The sequence below is a fragment of the Thunnus maccoyii genome, chromosome 3 (assembly GCF_910596095.1).
Source record: "Thunnus maccoyii chromosome 3, fThuMac1.1, whole genome shotgun sequence".
Lineage (NCBI taxonomy): Eukaryota > Metazoa > Chordata > Actinopteri > Scombriformes > Scombridae > Thunnus > Thunnus maccoyii.
Genome location: NC_056535.1, coordinates 12,740,687 through 12,768,074, shown reverse-complemented (window position 1 = coordinate 12,768,074; position 27,388 = coordinate 12,740,687). Strand labels below are relative to the sequence as shown.

Genomic DNA, 27,388 nt, shown 5'->3' with positions numbered 1-27,388 from the left:
GTCAAAGTTATATAACCTCCATAAAATGCTGTCTCTCTTTCAGGAAATACCTCTCTAAAAAAAATGTAAAATATAAGAAATGACTGGCATTTGTATTCTAATTTAAGTCTAGCTGAATTCTTCTTAAGTGTAAAAAAAATATTAATACGTAATCCATTTATATGCTGAAATAAATGTTAAAAAAAGGATATACATTCACTGCCCTGCATATCATATAGTGACATATATTTTGCTTTCCAAGAAGAACTTGTTCTGCATGACTTGCACCCCACTTACAACAAGTATTACCTATGTGATGTGTTTGGCTTAGAAACCATCAACCACAGGAGGTAATTGAGGACCCAAAGACATTAGGGGGAACTTAACACTTCATTAGTTTCAAAGGCAACTGAACATATGTGGAAAACAGCACGCATGTACCGAGGTACATACAAGTGGGTCTTTACAGTTAAGTACAGCAGCCTCTTTCTTTCTATAGGGTTACATGTGAGAGGAAGCAACCAATTACTGTAGTCACGAAAGGGGGGAGGGGGCGGGGTATTTCACTGTATAGCAGACCTAATGGACTGTACCATCACCACAGCACACAGCTCCATAAACAACCTGATACAGTTACAGTTGATAAAGAAATAAACCTATTTTGTAGCTTCCCATTGCAGATCTATAGTTAGTTCAACTAACAAACTAATTAGATACTGAGTCTAAAGCTGAAGTATATGGTTCCTTGTGTCTGCAAAGTCTCTACTTTCTGTCCTAAATAATACAGGTTCTCTTGTAAATTTCCATTTAAATTCAGAACATATGTGATCGTTGATCGTAAGTCAGCTAAGATGTTGGGAAGTGAAACCCCATTCATTTTTTCCGAACTCGGGCAAAGAAGCAGCTGATATAAAAACAACATCATACCTGCTATATTTCAGGTGCCCAACTGTTTCATAAACAGAAACGGATAGGTGTGAAAAATCCAGTCTACTAAATCACTGGAAAGGTAGGTAGGAATACGTACACCTTGCTGTTTCAGATTTTCTTTTAAAAGATGAGCAGAGAGACGGGGAGTAGAGGCTGTTTTATATTTAAGACGTAAAACAGACAAGACGCTCTTAATTCCTGATGATGGTTATTATCATCATCCAGTGGCTCAGTTCTCCATTACTATTTAACTAAGACTAAGAGTCCTATAGGTGTTAAAAAAAGAATAACTAAGGAAGAAAAAGATTCTCTCCGGCAACGGTGTGTGCTTGAGATAATGATGTATAAATCTTTCCACACTCATATAACAGTACATGGTCTCATACAGGGAAAGAAAGTGAAATACTGAACTGAGTAATCAGTTAAATGTCTTAGTTGAGACAACAGCAGGTTCAGCTTATCAGTATATTGTTGTTTAACAACACAATATAAAAGCAATATATAAAAATGTATTTCAGTGTGTCATTAAAAAGTGACTAAACAGGTGGTAGTTAATTTTCTTTTTTTTTTATAGGGGAATTTTCATTCTTTAAGTATATAATAAACTGTCTTAATTTAGACAATAACACAACTGAACAGACTGTTTTGAACGTTTCCTTGTCAGGTCTGCAGATTTCATTAAACAGCCCGTCAAAAGTCAGGCCTCGGTCCTCTGGTTTAAGGAGCGTCACTGATGTATGTCACATCTTGACAGGTGACATTCAATTTATCAAAGTTTTTAATTACTGCTATTTACAATTCAGAAAATGTAAATATATTACTAGAACATGCTGGTATTACAGTGTTAACAATTGTAATATTGATAATACTTCATACATTATGTGCTACCTTAGTTCTCTAAGATTTCTCTTCACGTGTATGTATGTAAAACAACGTTAGTAAATAACTGTGACATCACAAGACTGTAACAGACCTAGAAAATTGTTAGTGCACAAATTTTAAAATTCAGAGCAATGAGTTATAGCATATCTAAAGGTGAATGGACAATTTCGCAATGTGTCGTTTCAAACACAGATTATCAGTGTACACATGTGTATATTGCCAGGTATGACTTGAAAGCAAAAGAAAAATGTCTCACCTGAGGTGTTAGCATGCCCTTGTACAATAGGTAAGACTTGAAACCTCTCTTCAGTTAATCCCAAGTTGTTAATCCTGTTCAATACAAAAGCAAAATGGCATGTCGCAAGTCACAGAGTGGGCCTTTACCCTAGTACCTGACCTGCTATTGCTCTGTTTATGTAACGCTGAACTATTTTCAACAGCAACATACAGCACTCACTGATAATCATCATATAGCAGTTATGGCAAGTAGTTCAATTACGCAGGCAAACACATTGGTAAAAGGACAGACTTAAAAATGTGCTAAACCTGTTTCTTGTGTGCTTACACTAACTCAAGTCTCGACTTTTGCATTCCTCCTGTGCATGCGAGTTTCATACCTTAGCTCAACTTTTCCCCCATCAAGAGCGAGTTGCTTTTAATCCTCTTTAGTCGCCGTTCGTCGTCCTCTTTCATGCTCTTGGAAAGTGTGTCCCCTCCATGTTGACTCGGTGGGGTAGCTTTGAGGAGAGAGGACCGCGTTGTACCAAACTCAGAAATGTGAGGAGACTTGGGGGAGAAAACGTCAAACTCGTAACTTACGCCCTTCCAGACGTTGGCTCACACACACAGCAACGCTGGTAGTAGCTAACGTTAGCGGGGCTAGCTGGCTGCTTTAACCCTAAAACGCGGCACCTAGTTCTGCCAGCTTATTAACCGTTCTGCGGCCGCCGGCAACGGACAATTAACGGAAAAAACGGCTACAACACAACGAAGGTATCAATGACGGTTAAACGCACTCGCTAACACTGAGACAACTAAATCACACCTACGGTAGTCCGACGAGAAATATCCCTCCTTCTTCAGGACCCAAATAGATGGCCATTACTTTTTTTTTTTTTTTTTTTTTTGTTATGCACCGCCCCCCTCCTCAGGACCTCTACGGGAAAGAGGGATTTCCCCCCCAGCCCCTCCGATAACCAATCACGGGTGGGCTCGGCGTGTCTCCCGTGTTGCGGTTGGTGACATTTCGGTCAAGCCCAGCTCTGTTTGGTCGGCCCCGGTGCCCGTAACGCCGAGAGCCGCCCCCCTCAAACAGGGGTGTGTCGTGACGTCAGAGGTAACGAAGAGGTAAACAACTTTGACCGCGTGAGGTTTAAAGCTACATCGTTTTTGCCTCTGATCTCTGAATCAACGGAGACCCGGTGTGGGGATTACCGTGCCAACATTAGATACGGCGCGGTGTGGCGTCTCAATTGGTGGAAGTCGTCCTGTTGAGGCCGTGCGCTTTCTCTCTCCCTCTCTCTCTCTCTCTCTCTCTCTCTCTCTGTCTCTCTCTCTCTCTCTCCCTCTCTTTGTGTTTTTACAGCCACAGGCTTTGAGCCCTGCAGGCTGTGTGAAACTCAAACAAGCCACAACATTGTTGCTTTCGATATCACACAGTTGAAATCATAATATGAGCTGCGTCTGGTCCAAAATGTTTCGATTTATGTATTTTGCTTCATGATTTCTTTGACACTTTTTCAAATGTGTGCAGTGAGGCGTGTGTATTGGAGGGGTGTGTCTACTCTGCAGTACAGTGGTAGGCTGGGGAAGCAATGCCGCTGCATGGCGATGTTGCCATACATTTGCAATGCATGAGAGACGACCGAGTATGCTAAAAATAGACGATTAAACAACTCCATTACACCATCGCACCGGGCAAATATTGCTGATATTTTGCGCTCCTCTCCTTGACAAAATCTCTCTCTCTCTCTTTCTGCAGTCACCTATTTATTTAAGTGACATTTATTCATTCACGGTTGTGTTCACTGCACATAGGAGCTCTGGTATGTGGTGGAAATGATGGTGGTGGTGGTACTGTGTGTGTGTGTGTGTGTGTGTGGTGTTAGGGCCAGCAGTGGGGGCTTGGGTGAAGGTCAGGGGTGTGTCTGTAATGTAAACACAGTAAAGGCGACAGATACGAAGGGGAGAGGGAAAGGGAGAGGAGGGCCCCATCCGGTCCCGTATATCCTCTTCTTGCTGCAGGCTGAGAACAAGAGTGCAGATTGTAAGACAAAACAGAGCTCGGCTTTGCAAATTCCTGTGAATTGCTTATGACAAAAGAAACAAGCAATGCATATTCATTTCTCACGTTTTACAAGCCCTTTTTTGGTATAATATGATAGCTTTTACAAACACATTTTACACCTTAAAGTAGAAAGATTTTCACTCCCATCTCTAATCTTTTTTTTTTGCTGTGTTGAATTGAATTGATCTTATTTCGATCAGGATAAATAATTTAAACCTGAAAACAGTAGTGCACTAGAGTACTTAAACAGCCACAGAATAATGGCAAAAACAGATTATGGCGGAAGGTGTAGGCTGAAGCCAAAGCTTATTACACCTACCCTTCTCAAAATATATAAAAATTACAAAATGTATGCACAAACTACACAGTTGTTTCTGTTCAGTTTATCAAGTGTGTGTCAGGTATTTTGCAGTCTCACAGGCCCTCCATTTATCCCCTGCATTGATCTAACAGTCAGCACTGTGCTAAAGCTACAGTATGTTGTAGACTGCTGTCCAAATCCCCTGCCAGCGCTGCCTTGCCTCCGAAACGACAGGAATTTTCACAACAAACATTCCCTAAATATTCCAGTCTTTTCCACATTAGACAGTTGTACATTTTGTGCCCGCTGTGTGGCTAAAGAGTACAGACCACTCAACAATTAGGGTCACACTGTAAAACCCAAGCACGCAAAGTTCACTGTCAACTACAGACCTGTTTATGTCCACTTTTGTATTCTGTCTCAACCTCAGAATTAGCATATCCTGAACCCTCCAGCACCTTAGACATGTCATAAGCCTATTAACAGTTGATTCATATGCAGTAACTGGTAGTAAAGTGTGTGGGTGTTAGGTTCATGCTCATGGAGAGCTGATCCTTGTCCTGTGGCTTGGGCGGTCTCCAAGTCTGGCACCAGCGCTGGATCAAGCTGTTCTGCTAACAGGGATTTATTTGGCTCCACAACACCCATGTCAGACATGTATCCTGGCCCAGCCATTTTGTGTCCTCAGATGCTCCGACTTTCACAGTGAGCTAGCCCGCTGTTTGGAAACCAGGAGAGTGGAAATAATAAATCAGAAACACTTGACCCACTAAAAATACGGGAATTAGTATTCGTGGCACCAGTGCAGAGACATAAATAACTTACATAGTAACAGAGCACATACGGACATATGCCTTAAGGACAGCCAGACTGGACTTTCCTCAGTGCAAAGGGATATCAGTTAGTATTACTATGCACATCCAAGCAGTAATGTGGCTCCAGAGGAAGCGTATTTACATGTGTGGGATATTGGTCCAGTGCATTAGAGTTTCTTATTCTCACCAGAGTAAGAGGAAATAAAACATTATAGACAAAGGAAAAATCATTTGCTGAAGCAGCGTACGGTGGAAAGTGAATCATGCAGAACTGGAGGCGTGACTGCTGTGCAAAATTCTGTTTATGTATTGTAACACAAAGGTCAAGGTCATAAATAGTAATAAGTTAACAGCCATGAAACCAATCAGCTGAGTGTAAATGGAGGTGTTATCAGGGATTTTAAAGTTAGCTGGCACACACACACACACACACACACACACACACACACACACACACACACACACACAGCCTCATCAGGTACAGGCTCATCAGAAAAGGTAAAAAGAACAACATTGAACAACATGAACAATTAGCACTCAGTTGTCAACGTCTTTATTTACGGCATCATGTGTTTACAATATGTCTTGATTTTGTCAATCCGACATTACTGAGGAACAGCTTTGGCGGTCTGAGGATAATCACAGAACCACAAAGGGAAGCCTATCCGCATTCCTCCTAAAAAAGCTGAACATGCTCTACACATGTTTTGAAAATTACAGTCAGAGTCAGCCAGTATGTTTGAGAACAAGGCCACTAACAACTATCATGTGAGGAGAGCCTTGAGGTGCACCAACCCAGAGTAAGCAACTGAGAACATCTCTGGTCAAAAGCGTGTGTTGATCAGCTGGCAGCTGTCCTCATGGATACACTCAATCTGTGCTTGCCCCAGTTTGCCAGTTTAAATGCTATACAACATGCATTCTCATTGCGCCTATGAAACCCAGGATATCCTGCCTTAGGGACTACCACCCTGTTCCACTTACATCTGTCAAAATGCGATGCCTCGAGCTGCTGGTCGAAACCCACACAGACGCATTTCCCCCAGGCCATTTAGACTCTGCTGTTTGCATGGAGCAAATAGATCAGCTGAGGATGCCATCACCATAACCCACACATTCCCCTCTCTTAGTTTGACAAGAGCATATTTATAAGACTATAATTGATTACAGCATAGCATTTACCACAATTTCCTTGTCTTGAGTACCATTGTGTGCAACTGAATCTTGGACTCGCTGACAGGCAGACCACTGATGGTGAAGATGGGCATTAGCACTTCATCCACTCTCATTTGCAGCACAGGGGACACCCCAGACTGCGTGCTAAGCCCATGACAGTATTCCAAAATCACACACAACTATGTGGTACCACTCCATCTCCATCATCAGTTTGTTAATAACACCACAGTCACTTTCCTGGCTGTCAGCAGTGTGACCTGCACAAGGCTTTTTTTTGATACAGTCAATCACTCAGTACTCCTCTCTAAGTTGTCTAAATTCAAACTTTCTGTTAATATACTTAATTGGATTCAGTCTTACTTACTTGACCTCATACATACATGAATGATGAAGTTGCTGCCAAATTGTCATTAACAATGGAAAAAGTTGCAAAGTGGCTCAGTTACTCATGTCTCACTCTGAATAATGAGGAAACAGTGACCATGTATTTTTTGAATGAACAAAAACAAAAGGCTTTTCCCAAATATTTATGTAGATGGACAAAAGATAAAAAAGTCAAATACTTAGGTGTTACTGTAGATTATACTCTTACATTCAAAAGGCATATTAAAAAGATGTGCCCTGTATTGAAATATAACAGCTAACTTTAGACATATTAGGGATTCGTTAACAGTTGAAGCCTCTAAGACATATTTGAGTGCAATGTTTTTTCTTATTTTCACTACTGCATATCATGTTGGCAAACAAGACTGTCTTGTTAGGTTACTTCATTAACAAGCCCTGAAAGTCCTGAACAGGAAACCACAACAGTATTGTCATTGTGACATACTTGTTATATATAAAATGTTAAGCTTTGATGACTCAATTTTGTATTCAGATGTCCGTTGAGTGCATAAGATAATCCATAATGCTGCTCCTCCACTGTTGAAGAGCTTGGTTCAGCTCTGCTCTGAGCAAATGAGCAGACCTTCAAGGTCTGCTTCAAGGGGAGAATGTAGCGTCCCTAAACGAGGCTCTGCCTCTGCACAATCTGCTTTTTCTTTTAAAGCCATTAAAGAATGGAATAAGCTCCCTGTCAATCTGAAAACCTGCACAGATTTCCATATTTTTTCCCATGAAGTTAAAAAATGGATTTTAAATAACCATTCTTGTCAGCACTAATTTGACATTTTGACGACCTGTTTTTATAACTTTAGATATATGTTTGTAATATTTTGATATTTATATTCTGCTTTGTGTTTATTCCTATGAAATGGGTGTGTGTGTGTGTGTGAGTGTGCATAAGCCTGCATGGATGTCAATAGGTTGTTTGTCCATTTGTAGTGGAGATGATAGGTTTTGCTCTGTGTTTTATTGTTTCTGTTCACCTGCCCAGGGACTACAGATGGAAATTAGCTAGTAGCTAAACCTGGTACAAATCATCTTTTCTCTTTGTTTGACATTAATGTATTTTGTACAAGGTCCCTGATACAAATAAATTTAATAAACCCAACTAAACTAAAAAGCTGCTCCTCTCCCTTTTCATTGGGCCCTGGCTCCTGACATTACTAGTGTTTTTGTGTAATACCACTAATTTCAGTCCAATTTCAGTAATTTCAGTTTCTGTTAATTTGTCAGTCATGTTGCGCAAATAGTGTAATACGGGTTTCAGGTGGGTGGTTTGGGTTTTGCAAAGATATATTTTGTTGAAGGGCTGTCCTGCTGTGATGTTTCTTTTTTGAGAGGTTCATGATGGTTAGCAGATGGTCTGCTTAATCAGTGATAGTGACAACAGGTGTGAGTTGTTGTCACTAGGCACTGTCAAGTTGAGGTAGGAAGGATAAAACTGTTCTGTAGTAAATGGCATTCTGTATGAATTGGTGCACTCATGGCTGTATGTGTGTGATAATATGACATTGTGATTGTTTGCAGTAACAGAGAAATCCCACATCAGTGTAGTTCTGTATGTTTTAAAAGCTTTGTATCAGTCCAGCTCACCCTGTAGTAGCCTGAGTAAATGGTATGTTCCAGTTAGGTGAGGCTGAGAAGGTAAAAGGCAAGTTTCTGGATAGCTGAGATAGAGTAGGGAAGAGAGTAGGTTGCTGCTTGCTGTAAGGCTGCAGATTTCATTTATTTGATTGCTTTGGCTGAAGTTATTGGTTGAAATTCCAGGGATTCATTTTTGCTTATTTCATTAATATATTTGTTAATAAATATATTTGTGCACGTATTCCAGCCTTGCAAACTTCTTTTTGTAACACCCCTGTAAAGGTTTCCAGTCCTGAGTACCATCTTCTGCCCTTTATATGGGGTGGCGGCACCACAAGCAGTACCCTGATTTTCAGATCCCATTCACTGAGCAGTAGGATATTTTTAAAATTCAGACATGTGCACAGTAAAGAATAACAGGTTCCTCAGGTTGTGTAAAGTTAACTTTTGTATATATTTTATATGCCACTGATGGTTAATAAATATGGTAGGGCTATGAGACAAATCTAATTTCTTGTTATTTTCTTATTATTTCTTGCTAAAGATATTTCCCAGTGACCTGGTTTTGTGCATGCATATAAATATATTATCTGAAAGTGGCAAGTCTGCATACAAGGCAGAGGTGAGACCCTTTAATATGGTCTTCAGGAAGCAGCAAATGTGAGGAGGAATCACCCTCATTCTCATCGATATGCCTTAAGTGGAGAGAGTCAGCGGTTTCTGGTTCCTCTGGATCAGCATTACGGAGAAATGTTAACATGGAAATTCAGATCCTCACTTTCTACATGCACTACATTGAGAGTGTCCTTAACAGCTGCATCCGAGTTGAGTATTCTGGACTGTAAAGCTGTACAGCAGGTGATGTAAACAGCATAGTTTCTCACAGGCAATAAACTACCAACCCTCCAGGACATGGGAGGCTTGAAGGAGGCCCACAACATTTATCCAGGACCACACATCCCAACCACAAACTGTTCAGTCTTTCACTGTCTGGAAAACATGAGTATTACTTCTACAGAGCCAACAGGTTCAGGGACAGTGTTGTCCTCCAGGCCATCAGACTGTTACATTTATAAACAAATATCACTTGCTCACATCTTGCTTTTACTGCCTGCATTTTACTGTTTTGTACCATTTGTATTTCTTTCTACTACTTGAGACTGTTCGGTAGTTTGTCTTTGACTGTCCTGTCCTGTTCTTTTAAAACTGTAGCCAGTCCAGTTATGTAATATTGGATTGTTTAATCTTCAGCAGTTAAAAATGGAGTGGGGTTTATTACTGTCTGAAATAGTGAAGTAAAACGCTGCACAAAATTGAAATATTGAAGTCAAGTATAAGTACCTCAAAATTATATATAAGTAAAGTACTTGAATAAATGTACAGTCAATAAAATAATCAGTGAAGTAATGTATCATCACATGCATTAATATTAAACTGATACAAATATTTTTCTTATAAAAGCAAGTGGGTATGTGAGAAGCTCTATCAGTTATAAAAGTAAACAATAAACGTACATACAATATTTGTTCTAATGCGTGACTTATAGTGGTTTAGTATTAGTGTGAGCTCATAAGATTTACTTCAACAAACAGATCTCTCATGTCTTCAAAGTTTTGTATTTCAGTAAATCTTCTGCATTGTTGGAATTCATTTGTCTTCTTTAAATATTTACTTAAGAGACCAAAGGTTATTTTTCTTTTTTATAATTCCTCAGAAGATAGCCAATAGGGGTGGAAGCTGTTCCTGGACTCCTACAGTTCTTAGACTTCATAATGCATAGAAATAACAGCACTTATTGAAACCAGGTATCACAGTTGCTACATGATCCAAAGATATGGGGACGCTGACTGTGATTCTTCATTCACAGACAGAGAAATCCTACACCTTACACCGTGGTTCAACTGTTTTCCTCTGGAGGCCCAACAGGAGCTGCAATATGGAACTCTGACTCAGAAGGACCAGCACCGGCATGGTCCATTAAAGTCCCTCTAGTTTCCTCCAGTGGGAGAATGAAGGACAATGGTCATCACCCATTATTGTACTATCACACATCAGTCCCTGTGCTATCACAACACTGCAGTGCTAATCTTACAGTTTTGCATTTTTCAAAATGGCATAATGGAAGTCAGCCTTGAATCCCTGAGTGCCTGCCAGTGAAATGTACTGCTATGCGGTACCGTCTCTGTTTCTCAGCAACAAAGGAAAATGAATAAGCATGAAGATCTTAGGATATTAAAGTATATTACATAAGTGGCTACCCCTAACTCATTATATATCTTAGCCGTGTCAGCTGAATCAAGTGTTGAGAGTAGAGCTGGAGTAAGAACCTACAAAACAGCTGGGCCTGAGAAACACATGCGTATCTGGTTAATTATTAGGTCTTTGGGAGCACCTAATCATAGGCTCTATATGTTGGTTGAGTGTAATGTACACCTGACCAACCAACACCATTCACACCAGCACAGACAATCTTTACCCATGGCCACTTTGCTGGCACCTAGCCAGCAAATACTAATGCCTGTCTAATTTTGTTTTCCTGTCTACTTGTACTTTACAAATCATTTCCTGGGAATCTTGCCATTTTTCAAAGGTGATATAAGCTTACTCTCTTAAAGGACCAGTGTGTAGGATTTAGGGACATCTAGTGGCAAAGTTGCAGATTGCAACCAACTGAATACCCCTCCCCCTCCAAGCGTGTTGGAGAACCTACAGTAGCTGTGAAACTCACAAAAAAACACAAAAGGCCCTCTCTACAGCGGATATCCGAAAAATGGATATCCGGGCCAAGACTTCCTCTTCCATGAACCAGTTGTTGTTTACAGTCCGATTAGCAACTTGAGATGGTCCAGACGACTTTTTGGCTAATCTCTATAAACAGATATATGCATATGAACGCAGATAAATAAATAAAAAAGCTAATAAAAAGCTGAATCGTTGTAAGATGATAGATTAGATAGATAGATTGCATTTCAGCCAATGCGTTCCGCCTCTTTTGCTCTCCACTGTTTACCTGCATGCAACCAAAGCCTGCTCAAACATGATTGGTCAATACTACTCAGACTACAAATGGACACCAGAACGCTTCTGGTACCAAAATCATGTCCTGTTGCCTACAGATTCTGCATTCATATACAGATATCTGTTTATAGAGATAACCCTCTGTAGAGCCAGTGTTTGGTTTGTCAGTTCTGGGCTACTGCAGAAACATGGCAATGCAGCATGGTGGCCTCTGTGGAAGAGGACCCACTCCCTATGTAGATATAAAAGGCTCATTGTAAGGTAACGAAAACACAACAATTCTTATTTTCAGGGGATCACACCAATTAAAACATACTTATGAATATTATATTCCATTTCTGCCAAGTCTGTTTGCCAGATGCTTCTAAATTTTACACACTGGGCCTTTAATGTTGATGCAATCAGTTGAAACTAGTAAGAAATGTTGTGGTCTAGCCTCGGCAATATGGACAATTGGCATTTGGAAAATGGTTGTTGACATTCAGCAGCCCGCATGTCTGGGTATAAAGATCTACCCTTTTATTTTGAAATCAGAGCTTTTATTTTTAAAAGCCAGACCGGATATCAAGCAGCTAGCTAGCCGATCGCTCTGTTGAGGCCAATTAACTTGACTACAAAACCCTCAGTTACACAATTTACGGATATTTCTCGACAGCATCGGATAGACAGCAACGTGGACGCCTGTCTGCGAGCTACCTGTCTCTTTATAGTCTGTGACGCCACTTTACACACACACACACACACACTTATATACACACAGAGACACACAGTAGGTCAGCCATTATAGTTAGCTAGGTTAGCTTTAGTTAGCCAACGAGCTATGCAGAGATACTTTTGGTAAGAAATGTAACCGGGTAGCTAATGTTCCTAATCATAACCGAAACTGTTACATAAAAATAACATAAAGATACTGAACAGACGGCCTAGTAGAACATCAAATATAGATTTATGAGGTGTATATCGGCGTAGTTGGTCCCATGGTGTAATGGTTAGCACTCTGGACTTTGAATCCAGCGATCCGAGTTCAAATCTCGGTGGGACCTCATCCTTTTATTTAGCTGGCGTCATATTATAATGTATTAGTACATGTGTCAAACAGTATTGTGTTTGGTGATGGTTAAGTACAAAAGCTGAGAATGTGTGAATAAGAGTCCCAAATTGTGCAGCAAATGTAATGAGCTTCAGCACCATTATCTGTCTCCAACAAGTAAAAAAATGTAACTGCAAATTTATGAGACAGGCTGGAAAATTAAGTAAAATATCTCAATATGTTTTACATGAAGCCTTGAAATGATGAAGCATACACAAAGATTGATTTAATGACTTTAATTTCCTGTCAAATATGACATACACCATACACCTTCTCATCCACCACAGAGGCCTAAAATATATTACTTCTTTTACATAAAAATCCATTATGAAAAATAATAACTGTGCTGAAGTCATCTACTGTCTCAGTTTATAGAAAACACACAAATACCAAACAACAAAAAAAGTACTGTTAAAAAAAATCGAACTTTCAAAATATCTTTACATTATAATTAAGTCTTTGGCTTAAAGTGAAACTTGACTCTAAAATATAATTCACTAATGTGTTGCCAAGGATCTTGGTTAGTTAACTATGGCCTGTGAGTAAAGCAAATATAACAGGACTAAGAGTAAGTGTCTGTGTACATATGTATGTATATGTTACGTCTGTTTGACAGCATAATTTTACACACTGGCTTGTGATATGGAGAGTCTTTGATGTACTTCCTCTGTTTAAAATGACATTACTAAGGTTGTAGACATTGTAGTTTTCCTCAGATGTGAACATCCTTTGATTTCATGACATTTTTAGCTTCACAAAGCAACGCTTGATTTTCTTATTTATAGCTGTAGGAAAGTTAATATTCATGATCTGTCAAAATTTTTTGAATAACATTTGTGAAGTAAAGCTGACCTCCTTTTACTTAGTGTTTTGTTAAATCATTAACCTGTCCTGTAGGTCGGTTTATCATAATGCGTTTGACATCTCTACAGCTGCGGTTATCATGCCAACAATAATACACTCTTAATAGTATATTTGCATCAAGAACAAAATGCTCATTGTTACAAATGTGTATGTAACCGCAGAGTTCACATGTAGCCAAATACACTTCCTGTTAGTTAATCAAAATACATAACCTCTTCATTTGATCACATACTTAACTCCTCTTCATATTGCGGTAGGTCAGAATTTTTCAATAAAACCACTGTCCACCTTAAAACATGACTCTTGCATTCAGCTAGATTACCTACCTTCTTTATCATTTGCTTCTAGACTTAAATACAAATAACAATCTGTGCTAAATGGATTGTCAATCATGCAGTTTGTAAAATTTGTCATGTGAACTGTTTTAAACATGATAACAAATGTCACACAAATAAAATGACAATGACTGTATCAACAGCAAAAAAAAAAAACAAAAAAAACCTGTTCTTTGAATCTCATTTGGCAATGGTTACCAAAGTTAGGTCAGTCTTTGGCTTATCAAACTATCCCTCTGTAACTGTTTGCTCTGTAAACTGACATATAAACACTTTGCCCCACAAAGCAGTGAGCTATCACAACTGGATTCTCTTATAAAAACAATCACAGGGCCGAGCACAGTGGTGCCACCTGCACAAATGTAGTTACAAACACACTTCATTGAAAATATGTAAGAATCATATGAATATCTGCCCTATATCTCCAATAGTCCAGAGTTTTCAAATTCTCTTGAATCTTCATCTGCGTAGCTGTGGCCCCAACATAACCTTGTTGATAAAGTTGACAATGGCTACAGCAGGTTGTTCAGGGTCCATCTCTGCAAATAGGTGACACACATTCTCTGTAGCACTGCCTGTCCGCCTGGCCACAAAGCCAAACATCCTGCAGCAAAAAGCAGACATGAGAGGTCAAAAGACAGGAGAGCAAATAATATTTGACAGTAAAAAAAAACACAGTTCTGTCTCAAACTGTTCAAATAACAAATCTGATGGGGATTAATTGCCATGCAAAGTAGCAGTCGGTAATATCCCTTGAAAAAAAAAACACAGTGACACAAGCACTTACTTGCTTGACGTGCTATCACAATTAGTCCACCTGAAGCACGGGCACACAAGTAGAGACACAGAGACAAAACACAGGAATACATGAATAACAAAGACATGGAGGCTGCTTTATAAGACTATGTACTAACTAGCAATCTGCATTCACCTCTCAGGGTGAAAAAGCAGACAAGCAAATCACAAACAGAACTTATATTTAATAAAATATAAGTCAATATGAGCAGTATTTGTGCAGCAGCAGCAAGCACATAGATACTACCACCTTTACTAAGCTGTTACATGTCCAAGCACATAGTTTTTATCAGCAGTAATTTTTTTTAATGTCCCACCTCTGGTCTTGGGGGTCAAGACTGCTGAAAGTCACACTGCTGATTGGGTAGTGCCTCCTGAAAAATAGCCTGTGTATACACAAACAGTAATATGACTCTTTGTCTTACATTGACATTAGTCTCACAACTATTGTCTGAAAAGTCTGTCAAACAGGTGTATGTACTGCACCATACATCAGAAAATCCCCTGACCAGAAAACAGGATGCTGTTGCAAACAACTAAGATTGCAGTGTCTAAGATGTACCTTCTTTTGCTGTCAGTTAGAGTGATGCCCTGAGCAGACACTTTGAAGTGGACCACTGTTGCCATGGGACGTGGACTCAGAGCCAGAGTGCATTTGGTTGCTTTGGAAACCGCCTCGGGCCCCGTCAACGATTCGGTCTCCACAGAGTTCAGGTAGAGCACGTTGCAAGCTTGGTAATCAGAGACATGAAAAAATGTTACGGATTAACATGAACAGATGTGTCATTATGGGCCAATGCTATGAAATGATGAGGCTTGAGCAGTCTCTGCTGGTCAAAAGTAAGAACTGCAACTATTGCGCTGCATCCGATAGGGTCCTCTGTAGAAGTTCATGTAACAGCAAAATCACCCATAACAACTGTTTATGCTACCTGCTCCTTGTTTGAGGAGGTCAGCCGCTGTGCTCGTGTTTGTTGCACTCTGCATCTCTTGAAGCTCCCCGACCAGATCTGAAATATCACAGTCTTCAGTTACATAACAGCACTGTCTAAATTATAGAGGATCCAGTCCGCAACTGTTGTAATAACCCACTCTTGTTTGAAGTATTTGTTTTCTAATAATATATACAGCTTATATGAAAAGGTGGATATTAAATTCTTCAGAATTAAAGGTAATAGTACTGATATTACCTTTTTCTGGAATGCGAAGGGCACATGGCAGAGAGATGGGAGTGATTGAATGTTGGTACACCAGGGCAGATAAACTTCCTGACAGAGACAGAAAGAGAAAAGAGGTAAGAAAGATTACAGTATAAGAAAGGATTAAAAGAAAGAAAACGGGGGACTTGGAAGGAAGTTTTACAGGTCAAAATCATCATCCAGTATATCATATATAACTAAATACGTGCAACATTTGGCAGCAGTTATGTCTACCACATAACTGACCGAAGTAGGACTCATTCTGACAGCCCTTGATCTTCACTCCCCGTGGCCCAGTCTCGATGAGGAAGTGTCTCACCAGCTGTTCCAGGGGATCCCCTGGGAGAGAGGAGAGGAGGGTGGGAAAGGGAGGGTGTGAAGATGAAAAATAACACAGATTGTCACTGCAGATCATTATAAAGCTGCAAGAACAGAAATACTAAAAATACAAATACAAGATTTTGATTACTATAGACTTCCCATAACCATAATTTCACTACCTGTTGTGATCAAGAGGACACCCCCTTTTTCTCTTTAATTTCACACATTATCAGAATGCATCAGAAACAAATAGAAATTGAGCATTTATCATCAGCTTTAGTTGTTTTACTGCAAAAAACAAAGGGTTGGTTACTGTTTGAAATGTTTTGGTACCTTTACCATTCATTTGACACTCACTTCAGAACTGTTTTATTCATTATCAGTGTTCAATGGGAAATTATGTTATGCAGTTTTTCACTTTGCAGTGTTCTCAACTAAAACAAATAGTTTCAAATGTTTATGGATTTATTTTTCTACCATATTGTAGTAGTATAAAACAGGCCTGCATGAACAAATGACTAAAAATGCAAAGTAACAGTAAATAAAAAAGTACACATTTGTTAGATCAGACTTACTTAATAGTTGTTTAAACTAAAAATCTGGTTTTGTTGGTTCCTGTGTTTTTGTGGACTTACTACTACCAATCCGCAGATGTGTTTAGTTTTAAAACAGCATTAGTCAGTAAACATTTTATCGAACATTTATGAAGCTCTTGCCAGAGGCACAGAAGACAGTATGCAACTGTTTTCACATGGTGAGGAGTACTCCCCGTGACCAGTAAACTACACTTAATGTGTAAAGATTTTTGATGGATACCTTTGCTGCCAGTGATGTTGGCATTAGGAGGAGGGGTGGCCACCTTGAGGGCCAGGCCATAGGCCCCCTGGAAGGAGTTACTGTCTCTGATGAGGAAAGTTCCTGGTTCCTTGTCCTTCAATACAGCTATGGCTATGGAAGAAGACACAATAGAGTAAGGAGATGCAATGACAATACATGGACATACATGGTGTCACTATAATTTATCACCTCACCCTCAGTTGTCAAAGAAGTTTGGTTTGATTGGTAATGACTAACATTGTATATCGCTCACCGTACTGCATTTAACCCTCACCTTGGTCTCTGGAGATGCCTGGTTTGTACCAATACTTGGAGCTGTCCTGGACAAACTTTGCATTGACCCTGATATCTGCCTCCTCCTTACTGCTGGACTGCGCAGACCCTCGTCTTTGCTCTCCCACAGAGGGGGAGAAACTAACGTGGTGCGTTGGGGAAGGAGCTGAGGAGACCCGGAGAAGAGAGTTGTGTCCATTCAGGGATCCTGGTGTTGATGAAAGGCGTTTCTTCTCTGGGAGCGGTGGCTGAAAGGCGGGGATAGTGACTGCAGTGTACCCGGTGTATGGGACATGGGGGACATTTAGTAATGGGTAGTAATAGGATGCTAAGGGGAAGGTTGGTGTATGATATCCGTCGGGCACAGGTGATGGCGGTTTGGTGTCAACCGAGCTGTCTCTGTCCGGAGTCAGTCTTTGTCCTGCTGCGTCTGTAGCCAGCGAAGAGCGTTGAGGGGGAGACTGAATGTCTGGGGAGTCAATGGGAGAATTTGGGGAAGTGGTGGAGGGGGTAGAACTGAGACTGGGAGAAGGATTCATGGATACAGCTTTGCTGCTGTTAGATGGGGTATTACCAGGAAGGGTCGAGCCATTGAGTTGCACTTGGACTGGGGTGATGATGATCGCGGCATGGGTTGAAGTTTGTAACTGATTAGTACCCTCTGCATTTCCTGTAACCTTGGCTTCTCCACTCATACCCTCAGAGCTCAAACTCTGAGAAGGCTCACTTGATTGTTCTGTGGAGCTCATGGATATGTTGGAAGATTGGGTTGGGGTTTCTGTCAGTACTGGTGTGGTAGTTTTGTTGCTATTTGTGTTGGATTCCAGAGGTGTAAAGCTTTCGTGGCTTTGAGAAGTGCTATCAGCGTTTACACTGAGGAAAAGGCAAAGTACAGAAAAAATTACAGTTATCACATTTGGATGACTGTAATTTTATTTCCAACATCAGTAGAGTAAAAAGCAAAAAGAAAGTTTCACCCACCTGTCTTCTGTGTGTGTGGGGCTGCTGCTACCAATAAGTGTGTAGTCATGATCAGAGTCAAGTCCAGGGGTGCTTGACTGGCCATTAGAGTCAGATTTACCCTCTGAACCCTGGGATATGTCATCCTCCACACCAACCTTGGCCTTTTCCACTGTGACAAGTGAAATAAAATAAGATGAGATGGTAGAAGGAAGGTAGAACAAATAATTCACATACAAGAGGCAACAAAGCACAGTATTTTCATTTGAAAAACTAATCCTGACTGTATCCATCCCGCTGGTCCGATCCTCATTTACCTTTGTGATGCTCAATATGCTGTTGTTCTCTGGCTACAGAGGGGGTTTCGGGCAGCCTGCCTCTTCCAGGAGAGGGGCTACTAGCAGGCAGAGGAGAGGCTGACCCAGAGTGGTACCCTGAGGCGTAACCCCGACTCTCGTGGCTTTCGGCTGGAGATGACTGATAAGGAGAGCAGGGGCAAGAGTGGCGGGGAGGTGGAGGGGTGTGGTACCCACTGCTGGCTCCATCCCGCATATCCATCAGAGACTGGGGACTGGGATAGCTTTGGTGAGGTACGAGGGCAAATCTAGGCTGCTCCGGGTTTGGACCCTGGTCCAAAGTGGAGTGGCAGATGCGAAATGCTGGCATGGCTGATTTGCACTGCCAGAACTCTGCCTCTCTTGCCACTTCCCATGGATTTTCACTTTCCCATAGAGGAGGCGCCTCTATTGTCTGTTGTATCCCTGCTCCTTGGGGCCAGTGTGGGTTTTCTGATTGGTTTGGGTGCAATGGGTGGAATGTTCTGACTGAGGCTGACTGGTGCTCTCGCCTGCTGGAGCACTCACGACAGGGACAACCAGAAGAAGGTGTTGGAGAGCCGAAGAACATTTCCCTGTAAGGGCTAGAGGGCAGTGATTGGTGGGAGAGATGAGAGGATGGGGCATGGCTAGAATAATGGAAGAGGTGACAATCGTCCCCACTGCAGAGTCTGTTTGAGGCTGGGAGGGTATGACTGTGTGGGTGTGGGTGTTCAGGAGAGGAATAAGGGAAACATGGCCTGTGGAGACAGGGCAAGGCTGGGGTTGGCGGTGGACGTTCCCATGGTAACTCTGGTAAAGGGTGGGAGCTATGGCGATGGCAGAGTTCCATACGAGTCAGATGAGGAGGAGGGGACACAGATTTGGATGGTAAGGCCGGCAGAGTTTGACTTTTTGGATGTTTTTTAATACTGTTGCAACGTCCAACACAGTGACCATTAGAGAGGCAGGGCTCTCTCTCCCTCTCCCATCCCACATCGCCACACTTTGTACCTGCTCGACCACAACATGAATGCTCTCGCCTCAACCCCCCTGCGCTTGACGGGTCTCCATCATCTAAAATCGCTGTCTCTCTATCCCTTTCTTTCCCTCGTGATTTCTGTCTTGTTTCATCTTCTCCTCCACTCCTCAGTGAACAGTCAGTGTTTTGTCTTTCAAGGTGAGCTGTAGAAGGATCATCCAAATGATCAGAGGGCACTGAAGAACGGCTGGAGTCAGGGGTGTAGGTGAGAGTCTGGGGCCGGCTGGGAGCTTGTGACTTCACTGTTGGGCTACTGGTAAGGCAACCGTTGGGTGATGCTGCTGAGGCAGTTGAGCCCGGTCCACGACGCTTCCTCACTTGGGCGTACAGACTGCCGTCCAGAGGGCCCCTCGTATGAGCGATATCTGGTAGAAATGAGAAGGGGAGTGTGATTTGATGTTTGGTCTTACCGCATACATATAAAGCATTGTTCTTTTTAGACTTTTTACACCTGTGTGTGTGGACATTTCTTACTTTCCATACTGTCTTGGTGGTGCAGGTTGAAGTTCTCATACGAATCCCATCTGACCACAGGGTCTGAAGTGTTGTAGTCCACTTTAATGGAGGCGTCATTCTTGCGGTATTCGCGACCTTGTAAAGCAGACATTTTGATATAAAGCATATGAAAATGTGAAAAGGAAGTGATTAGGTGCATGAAATTTGCCAAAGGATTCAGTGACAGCCAGACAGATGATAATATTCACCTTTCATTTTTTCTGGCCCGTTAGAGAAGATAAACTCGACTGTAGCATCAGGAGGGAACCTGTCATCTACAGAAAGATGAGCATAAAGACAATGTCTAAAATATCCAGAGAATAACTGCAGAGAGTGATAAAAGCATTCACACAAATGTGTGATCTGTGAAGTAGAAATAACAAGAATCACAAATACCAAAGACAGAAAATAGCTTAAGTAAACAGAGCATAACACTTCAAAGAAATGTATCATTTGAAATGAGCCTTCTTTTTTACTTTCACTCAAGACTGTGGGTAATATTATTTATACATTGTATGCGTCAGCATGTAGCACTTAGAGCATATTCATCTGTCATGAGACTGCTGCTTAGTGAGATATGTACAAGCATTTCTGTTTCATCTAAACTGACACTGTCATTTGCTATTTATCTCAAAACACACACAAGCACCATAATGGTCTGGAAAATAAGTGGGTCTTTATTAATTAATCATCATGTAAACTATTTCAAGGAAGCACAAGAAATAAACAGCAGGAGGTTTTCCATTTGTTCATTCATTATGTTAACCATATATTCAAAAAACATTTGTGTAGTATAGTAGTATAAGTAGTACAATAGTATAATCAGCCACATTGCAGTGATATAGTATGGCACTATGGTTTTAAAAACCTTCACTCTACTCCCTTCTGTAATGCCTTCATGACTGTCCAAAATTTAAAAATACTCCTACTTGGTCTCCATCCAGTTCCACACAAGCTATTGAGCTTCTGTTTTTATACCTGTGCAGGCTAGGTCGAGTTCAGTCTTGCCAAACCACAGCTGGGCTCCGTGAACGGTGCAGGTATGGAACTGGACCCTGAACATCACCTCTCTTTCTGCTGCTCGGCTCCGTCGGTGGTAGCACTTTACCTGAAGAAGAAGGAGAAGAAGTACAAATTCTGAGGCTCATTTCTCATTGAATTTCTAAAAATGTTGGTGTTAATAGACTTGGTGATTGCAAATGTGACACAATGGTAAATTTAATTTTTATTTGCTTGGTTATAGTTTGTTTTTTTTTTAATTTTATTGGATTATATGCCATCTGTACATGTCATTGCTGTGGCAACTGATTACACTGAGATAAATAAAATACATACATGTCTTTCTAGGTTGCTAAGGGCTTTGAAGGTTTTGACCCCCTCAAAGATAAATGCCAGACAGTAAGAAAATGATTAAACATGCATTTTCTCAGAGTACAGAGGATTTGGAGCTTAAGTAGTTTAAAAAATTTTTTAAAAGCAAAGTTACAAAAGTTCATCAAAGTCAAAGTCTATTTCTTAAAGCAGTTTAGTGAGTGAGAACATGAGTCTTTGTCTACACAGTTTAGGAGTAACAATTGGTACATTTACAGTTATTGCAGTGATGTACTGATATGATTCAAACCAAAGTACGATTTCCAATTAGTGCTATTTCTCACCATAATGTCCCCCTTTAATAATAGTGCTGGCTCCATAGTCACACACAGCTTCCTTGCCCTGGAGGTCTGGGGATCGCTGTACACACACACACACACACACACACACACACACACACACACACACACACACACACACACACACAAACACTGAATAAAAACCGGGTACACCACCTTAAAACATACATAAAATCAGTCAAACATGTCTCAGTTAGGTAAAACAGTGGTAAACAACATTAACTTTAACATAAGCACAGACCAGCCTACGCCTAAACACAGACAGTGGCCTGCATAGACAGTATCTGTCAGAGGGACAGGGGAAGGAAAGAGGAAAGGGTTCTTCCCGTAGGAGGTAAGTAGAGAACATAGTGGCACAACTGGATAACTGACCAGGTACTTACTAGACGCCTGAGGTGTAAACCAGCTGTAGAGACTGGTAGATCTTCAGGAATGGATAGAAACCTGCAGATGCAAAGAAAAGTTGAGGAGAAAACAATAAAAAAGTAGAGGAGCATTTGCAGACAAAGGCTTCATTGTTTTTTTTCTTTGACATTGTAAAACACTTTTGTTCAGTATTCATAGGCAAGAATTACCATAAAAAATACTACAACATTATGTAAAACTGACCTCCTCCTGCCTGGAAGTTTGGTAATGAGGGGATGAGGATCTGGTGGAGGAACAAAGGACTGCTGTTCATTTTGATGGTACCTGACAGCAGACCACCAAAGTAGTAGATGTACCTAAAGAAGAGAGGTGAGGAAATGAGCTGAAAGCAACTGAGGTGACCACAGCAGCATTACAAGGAGTGATATATGGTAGAGGAGCAAACACAGATATATGAGTGTGTCAGACCTGTTCTGCGAGGGCTGTAGGGAAGAGGAGACTTTGTCTTCACAGAACTTCCTCATGGCTAGTGTGGTGAGAGCCTGGTCCGCTCTGTGGACACACAACCAGAAGTATATTAACAAATGGTTTAGTATAGATTTCTGTGCTTAAAAATATATATATAGAAGTTAGAGTGTGTATTTTGGATGGTGTGGAGTGTATGTCTAGCCTAACAGGCTGTTGTTGGTGACTTTGTCCACCAATTCAATCTATTCTACAAGTACTGCTTTACGGGCATTTTAGACATTTTCCCTGGCAAACAACAAGTTGTGAATGCACAAAGGACAGTGATCACATTCACCAAATTATCACTGGTAGGGTTCAAGGATGATTTTGAAACATGAAACAAAATATATCAGTAAAAAAAAAAGAAATTGAAGACACACATAGATGATTTAAATAGGAGTATTGTTGATTTGATTTTAACACAAGAAAGATGTGTCACCCTGGTGATGCATTTTGGCAATTTCTGAGGTAGAGATCCAGTTCTTCTTGGCTAAAATTAATCCTTAAAGACAGTTGAATGTGAGAGACATGTTAGTATAGTGAAGGCCCTGTTATTCTAATAATAAATGAAAGATTACCCTGCTGATATCTTGCTGTAGTGCATGTAGGCTGCCACGATGACCCCTGTCTTCCCTTTGTTTCCCTGTCAGAACATAGATCAAAGCGGCAATGAAACAATTTTTTGCACAGTTAAACATTTTTCACAGCAAAGCTAGCAGATGTGCATTCATGTTACACTGACCTTGCAGTGGAGGACCACTACATTATTGGGGTCAGAGGTCAGCCAGGTCTCCATGGCCTTACATACAGCACAGATCCTATCCAGAGGTGGGGCATGAAGATCAGGCCAGCCATAGTCCTGCACCTGAACCACAGAGTAGGAGAAATGTCTAAAATTCTGGTGGTTTTCAACTAAAAAAACCTTTCCAGTAACCTTGAAAATACATAGTTTATGTGTCTCAGTAGTGTTATCTTTTAAGATGTAAATACTACCTTTGGGTTCAGTCTGGTGATGTCATGTCTCTTCTCTGATAAATTCAGGAGCTGGAAAAGGCAGAGATGCATAACAAGATATCACAAATCTTACATTTTTCTCATCTGCCTCAAAGTGAGCAAAAATATTGCAAAACACAAAATTAAAGGAAACCGTGGAAGGGAGGCAGTTTAATAGTCCCCATAAATCACATTTAAGGACTAAAGCAACAACCTTTTTGGATAGTTAGAAGAATATGCAAATAAATCCTCTTTATTTTGTTTTTAATAAAACTTTTAACAGCAGCCATTACCTTTGCCTGACTTTCACATTTCTCACTCAGTCTTTTAGGAGACAAATTCAACAGTTTACCGTATATCAGTTATGTTTTAAGCTTTTTTGACTGACCAGGAACTTGTCTTGGTGCTTGGATTTAAGCATGGAGGCCACTTCCTGTAGGTTTCGGCGGTACCGCTGTTCCTCCAGGTCTGGCAGAAAGAAGACAGAGATGATCCTCTCCGTGATGTAGGTGAGGTCAAAATCGTAGTGGCGCTCCATCACACGCTCCATCACTTGTTCCACACTTTTACTCCTGAACATTGGAAGAATTCATCATATTAGTCCAGCCAAAAACAGCCATTAGGCAATTGAGGTAGCCAAAGTTTAAGTCCTTCATGTTTATTTTATATATGATAACATATTAAATATCATTTTCTTTATTCTTGATGTCATTCAGGCTTTGTGGTACCTTGGTATGGAGCCTCTTTTCTTCTGTGATGTTGATTTAATGGAGTCCTGCTGAGAAACAAACATAAAATAGTAACTGTATTGCAGTTTTTGCATTACATAATATAAAACTACTCTCTAACAAATACATGTACAAACTTACCTGGTCCGTTGTTGAGATACAGGTGGGAGACACCTGAAAGAGAGAGTCAGCAAAGGGTCAGTCTATGCAGCAGTCACATATGCACACATATACAGACACACAAGCACACTGGGAATGAAGCAGCGCATGCCAAGTCATGTGTCTGGTTTAACGCTCTTGGTCCTGCTCCAGTGGCACAGATGAAGGGATGGAAGGATGGAGGGATGAGGAGGAAGCTGAAGAGCTGATGGAGAGGATAGAAAGATTCATTCTCACTCTCCCTCAGTCAGCTGCAGCAGCTGGTTTGAAGAAGAGGCTGTCAGCACAGATTTAGCCGTTCCACATGATGGGTTAGTGACGCAAGATGTCAGACACGCACACACATGCATGCACACACACACACACACACACACACACACACACACACACACACACACACACACACACACACACACACACACACACACAGATATATACACATACAGACAAACCTTGACATGCAACAGCAGGCATGCATGTCTAAAGAAAAGTAAAAATCTATACATGTGACGCAAATGTTTTGACTTTGAACTTCTCTTCCTTGTTATGTACTGACCGGTGTTCATTGTACTGAGCAGGCAGTTGAATAAGCAGATGTGTTCAGTATAATAAGAGGTACTCAATAAAAATGATTGATTGAGCTTTTTGCCTCATAAATATGGAGAGGAGAGACATGGATAAAGTTTACTGTAGGAAAACTCTACATGTGGTATGCAGTCCTTGTATTGTGCTAATGAGCCAACATTAAACTTGCCAAAACCACAAACACACGTATACAGAGAGAGAGAGAGAGAGAGAGAGAGAGAGAGAGAGAGAGAGAGAGAGAGAGAGAGAGAGGGAAGGCTGGGGTCATTCAAACAGGCTACAAGCACTAATATTCAAATAGACTTGAGACATGAATACAAGCTAGTATGTTGTCCTGAGGAAAGGACATGTGCTGTTTTCCGATTAATGAGATGATCTCATCAGATAAAAATCTTTTAAAAAATGGAAATCTCATAATGTTATCACAACAACAAGGAGAAAAATAAACAATAATACACATTACATCACATTAATAGCGCCTCCAGTGCTTAAAATATGAAATGAGCTAAGGAAAGGAAGGAAACTCCGACTGTAAACCTTGGCAAGTGACAGTGTGTCAACTTTTGACCTTTGAACTGTGCCATCAGAGTGATTGACAGCTGAGCTGCCCTATGTGGCTGAGGGCTGGCCAGTGATGACAGGTGTCAAGCAACAGGTTAACAAGTCAAATGCCTGGTAATCACAATGATCTACAACTGAAACAACCTCTGGAAAACAACAGCGACCGCACTGTAATACACTCATTGGGAGTTTTTTTTATAGAAAGAACAAGCCAAGGCATTGTCAATACTCCGGGGATATTTTCATGACCAAATTTTTTTATTTCAACTCATTTTTAATTGATTTTATACCTTCCAGAGAGCTATTGGTTTTAAGGAGTACAGTAGTTTGTAGACTGTCCATGCTCTAACTAACCCAAGGTTTATTACAGTTAATTACCTATCTCTAGCAAGTTCCACTCTCAGTGTCAGAGGAAACAAATTGTATTGGGTATTTGATTTCCACAGGCTGGCCCTGATAGCCGAGGTTGAAGAAGTTCATGCTGAAGTTCATGAAGTTCATGATCATGTCGTGATGTATTCAATACTGACTTGACATTGTGTTGACGAAGTGGAAGAATTTGTAATGCAGCTGCTGCATCGTGACCCTCAAGCAGCTTCTTTGAAAGAGACGATATAGATACGGGATGTTGATTATGACTTATAACTTACTGTACTGAGTGACTGTAAAAAATGGCCCAACTGTACTGTATTCCCATCAGCTGACACCAATGTCTCACTGAATTATTATCCAGAGAAAAAGAAAAGCAATTTATTATTTCTCTTCAGTTCATTTCACTTCATTGTAGCACTGTGGATTTCCAAGGTGAGAACACTGCGACTTGGAGAATTACATATAGTTCCTGGTAAAAATGAGTTGGTCAAAAAGATTTGTCATCAGTCCAAAAGGTGGATTTTTATTACATTGCATAAAACGAAATGATAGCTTTCTTACTGTTTTTCATAGCACAAAATGGAGATGGCAAAGGATAATACAGACGAGGCATAGAGAAAGACTGACAGAATGTTTAGGAGAGTGTGACGGGGGAAAAGGGGGGGAACAACAGGCATGTGATCCAGGGAGGAATGAGTAAAAGGAGGAGTGAAGTGGAAAAGGGAGGAGAGAAAGGCATGCTGTAATTGGTTACAGCATGGCAGAGGAAAGTCAACAAAATATGCTACTGTTGAACTGAAAGATGATGTCATTACATGATTATTGTCAGGCAGCCAACATACAGTACTGAGATTCCTCATTTGTTATTTGTTAATATCTGATTTCCCGGATCTTGAGTGAGCTCTGGACTGTAATAGTCACATCTCTGTGGCTTCTTTGCCTGAGTCGATCAGTTTTTTTCACATTCCACCCTGGCTCCTGAATAATCTGAACTCTCGAGTGTGTATAGTGTGCAAGGACAGATCACAAACATGTTGTAAAACCTACAGTAGGAAATGAAAGGACAGGGAGATTCAGCCATAGGGGGAGAACTCTTCTCTTAATAGGTTTAATAATGGTAGTTAAGTGGATAAAGTGGTCGGCTCAGGAAGGAACAGTAGGAGACAACAACATACTCGTGTGTACCAATGTAAACATATACAAACACACACACACACACACACACACACACACACACACACACACACACACACACACACACACACAAAAGAAGACCAGAGTTGAACCTAGAGGCAGAGAGCGCTGACATGCAGCATAAAGGCAGAGGAGGAAGACACTAGAGTCAACAGGAAGCAATTTGCAACCGGATGCCAGCGCTGGTCAATCTAGGTTCACGCGTACACACACACATAGAAACACACACAAACATGTAGAGTGTGTACACGTGTCTTTGGTACCCTCGCCAGCCGCAGGGTCTTCATTAATGCATGTGGACTGTATGCTGGAGCCACTGGGAACTGAGCCATCTGGTTCAGTTTGTCTTGTTCATCAGCCAGCTTTTACTGA

At 40.8% G+C, this 27,388-nt stretch overlaps 2 protein-coding genes, 1 long non-coding RNA gene and 1 other non-coding gene across 11 annotated transcripts in view; 2 read left to right on the top strand and 2 right to left on the bottom strand.

Annotated features, from left to right (window-relative positions):
* The window catches only part of LOC121894132 (vitamin D3 receptor B), a 30,723-nt gene extending 27,452 nt beyond the window's left edge, over positions 1-3,271 (bottom strand). For 2 of the 4 annotated variants that reach the window (XR_006095485.1, XM_042406500.1), the window contains exons 1-2: positions 2,409-3,271; positions 2,048-2,121 (exon numbers count right to left, since the gene is read on the bottom strand). The gene's annotated coding sequence lies outside the window, so the exon portion shown is untranslated. The remainder of the gene's footprint in view (positions 1-2,047; positions 2,122-2,408) is intronic. The other 2 variants (XM_042406501.1, XM_042406502.1) reach the window with 2 other exon arrangements.
* Positions 3,272-11,919: 8,648 nt separating this feature from the next.
* LOC121894236 lies at positions 11,920-20,953 on the top strand. 2 transcript variants are annotated; one of them, XR_006095505.1, is made up of 4 exons: positions 11,920-12,193; positions 15,023-15,154; positions 15,650-15,734; positions 20,868-20,953. It is a non-coding gene; the product is annotated as an uncharacterized LOC121894236 (long non-coding RNA). The 2 variants fall into 2 exon arrangements; XR_006095504.1 differs by having other exon boundaries at positions 15,019-15,154.
* On the top strand, positions 12,328-12,399 carry trnaq-uug. The gene has a single exon. It is a non-coding gene; the product is annotated as a tRNA-Gln (tRNA).
* LOC121894235 (tensin-2-like) overlaps positions 12,668-27,388 on the bottom strand; it is a 31,936-nt gene continuing 17,215 nt past the window's right edge. The window contains exons 4-27 of one of the 4 annotated variants that reach the window (XM_042406684.1): positions 24,287-24,319; positions 24,146-24,195; positions 23,806-23,989; positions 23,418-23,468; positions 23,167-23,289; positions 23,003-23,067; positions 22,386-22,469; positions 22,161-22,273; positions 21,935-21,995; positions 21,537-21,612; positions 20,860-20,989; positions 20,091-20,156; positions 19,861-19,977; positions 18,348-19,751; positions 18,052-18,202; positions 17,072-17,943; positions 16,777-16,908; positions 15,886-15,978; positions 15,631-15,708; positions 15,373-15,450; positions 15,003-15,171; positions 14,758-14,826; positions 14,433-14,462; positions 12,668-14,249 (exon numbers count right to left, since the gene is read on the bottom strand). In XM_042406684.1, the coding sequence (XP_042262618.1) occupies positions 14,105-14,249; positions 14,433-14,462; positions 14,758-14,826; positions 15,003-15,171; positions 15,373-15,450; positions 15,631-15,708; positions 15,886-15,978; positions 16,777-16,908; positions 17,072-17,943; positions 18,052-18,202; positions 18,348-19,751; positions 19,861-19,977; positions 20,091-20,156; positions 20,860-20,989; positions 21,537-21,612; positions 21,935-21,995; positions 22,161-22,273; positions 22,386-22,469; positions 23,003-23,067; positions 23,167-23,289; positions 23,418-23,468; positions 23,806-23,989; positions 24,146-24,195; positions 24,287-24,319 (4,374 nt within the window). In that variant the 3' untranslated portion in view covers positions 12,668-14,104. Of the gene's footprint in view, positions 14,463-14,757; positions 14,827-15,002; positions 15,172-15,372; positions 15,451-15,630; positions 15,709-15,885; positions 15,979-16,776; positions 16,909-17,071; positions 17,944-18,051; positions 18,203-18,347; positions 19,752-19,860; positions 19,978-20,090; positions 20,157-20,859; positions 20,990-21,536; positions 21,613-21,934; positions 21,996-22,160; positions 22,274-22,385; positions 22,470-23,002; positions 23,068-23,166; positions 23,290-23,417; positions 23,469-23,805; positions 23,990-24,145; positions 24,196-24,286; positions 24,320-27,388 lie in introns of all 4 variants that reach the window. The other 3 variants (XM_042406685.1, XM_042406686.1, XM_042406687.1) reach the window with 3 other exon arrangements.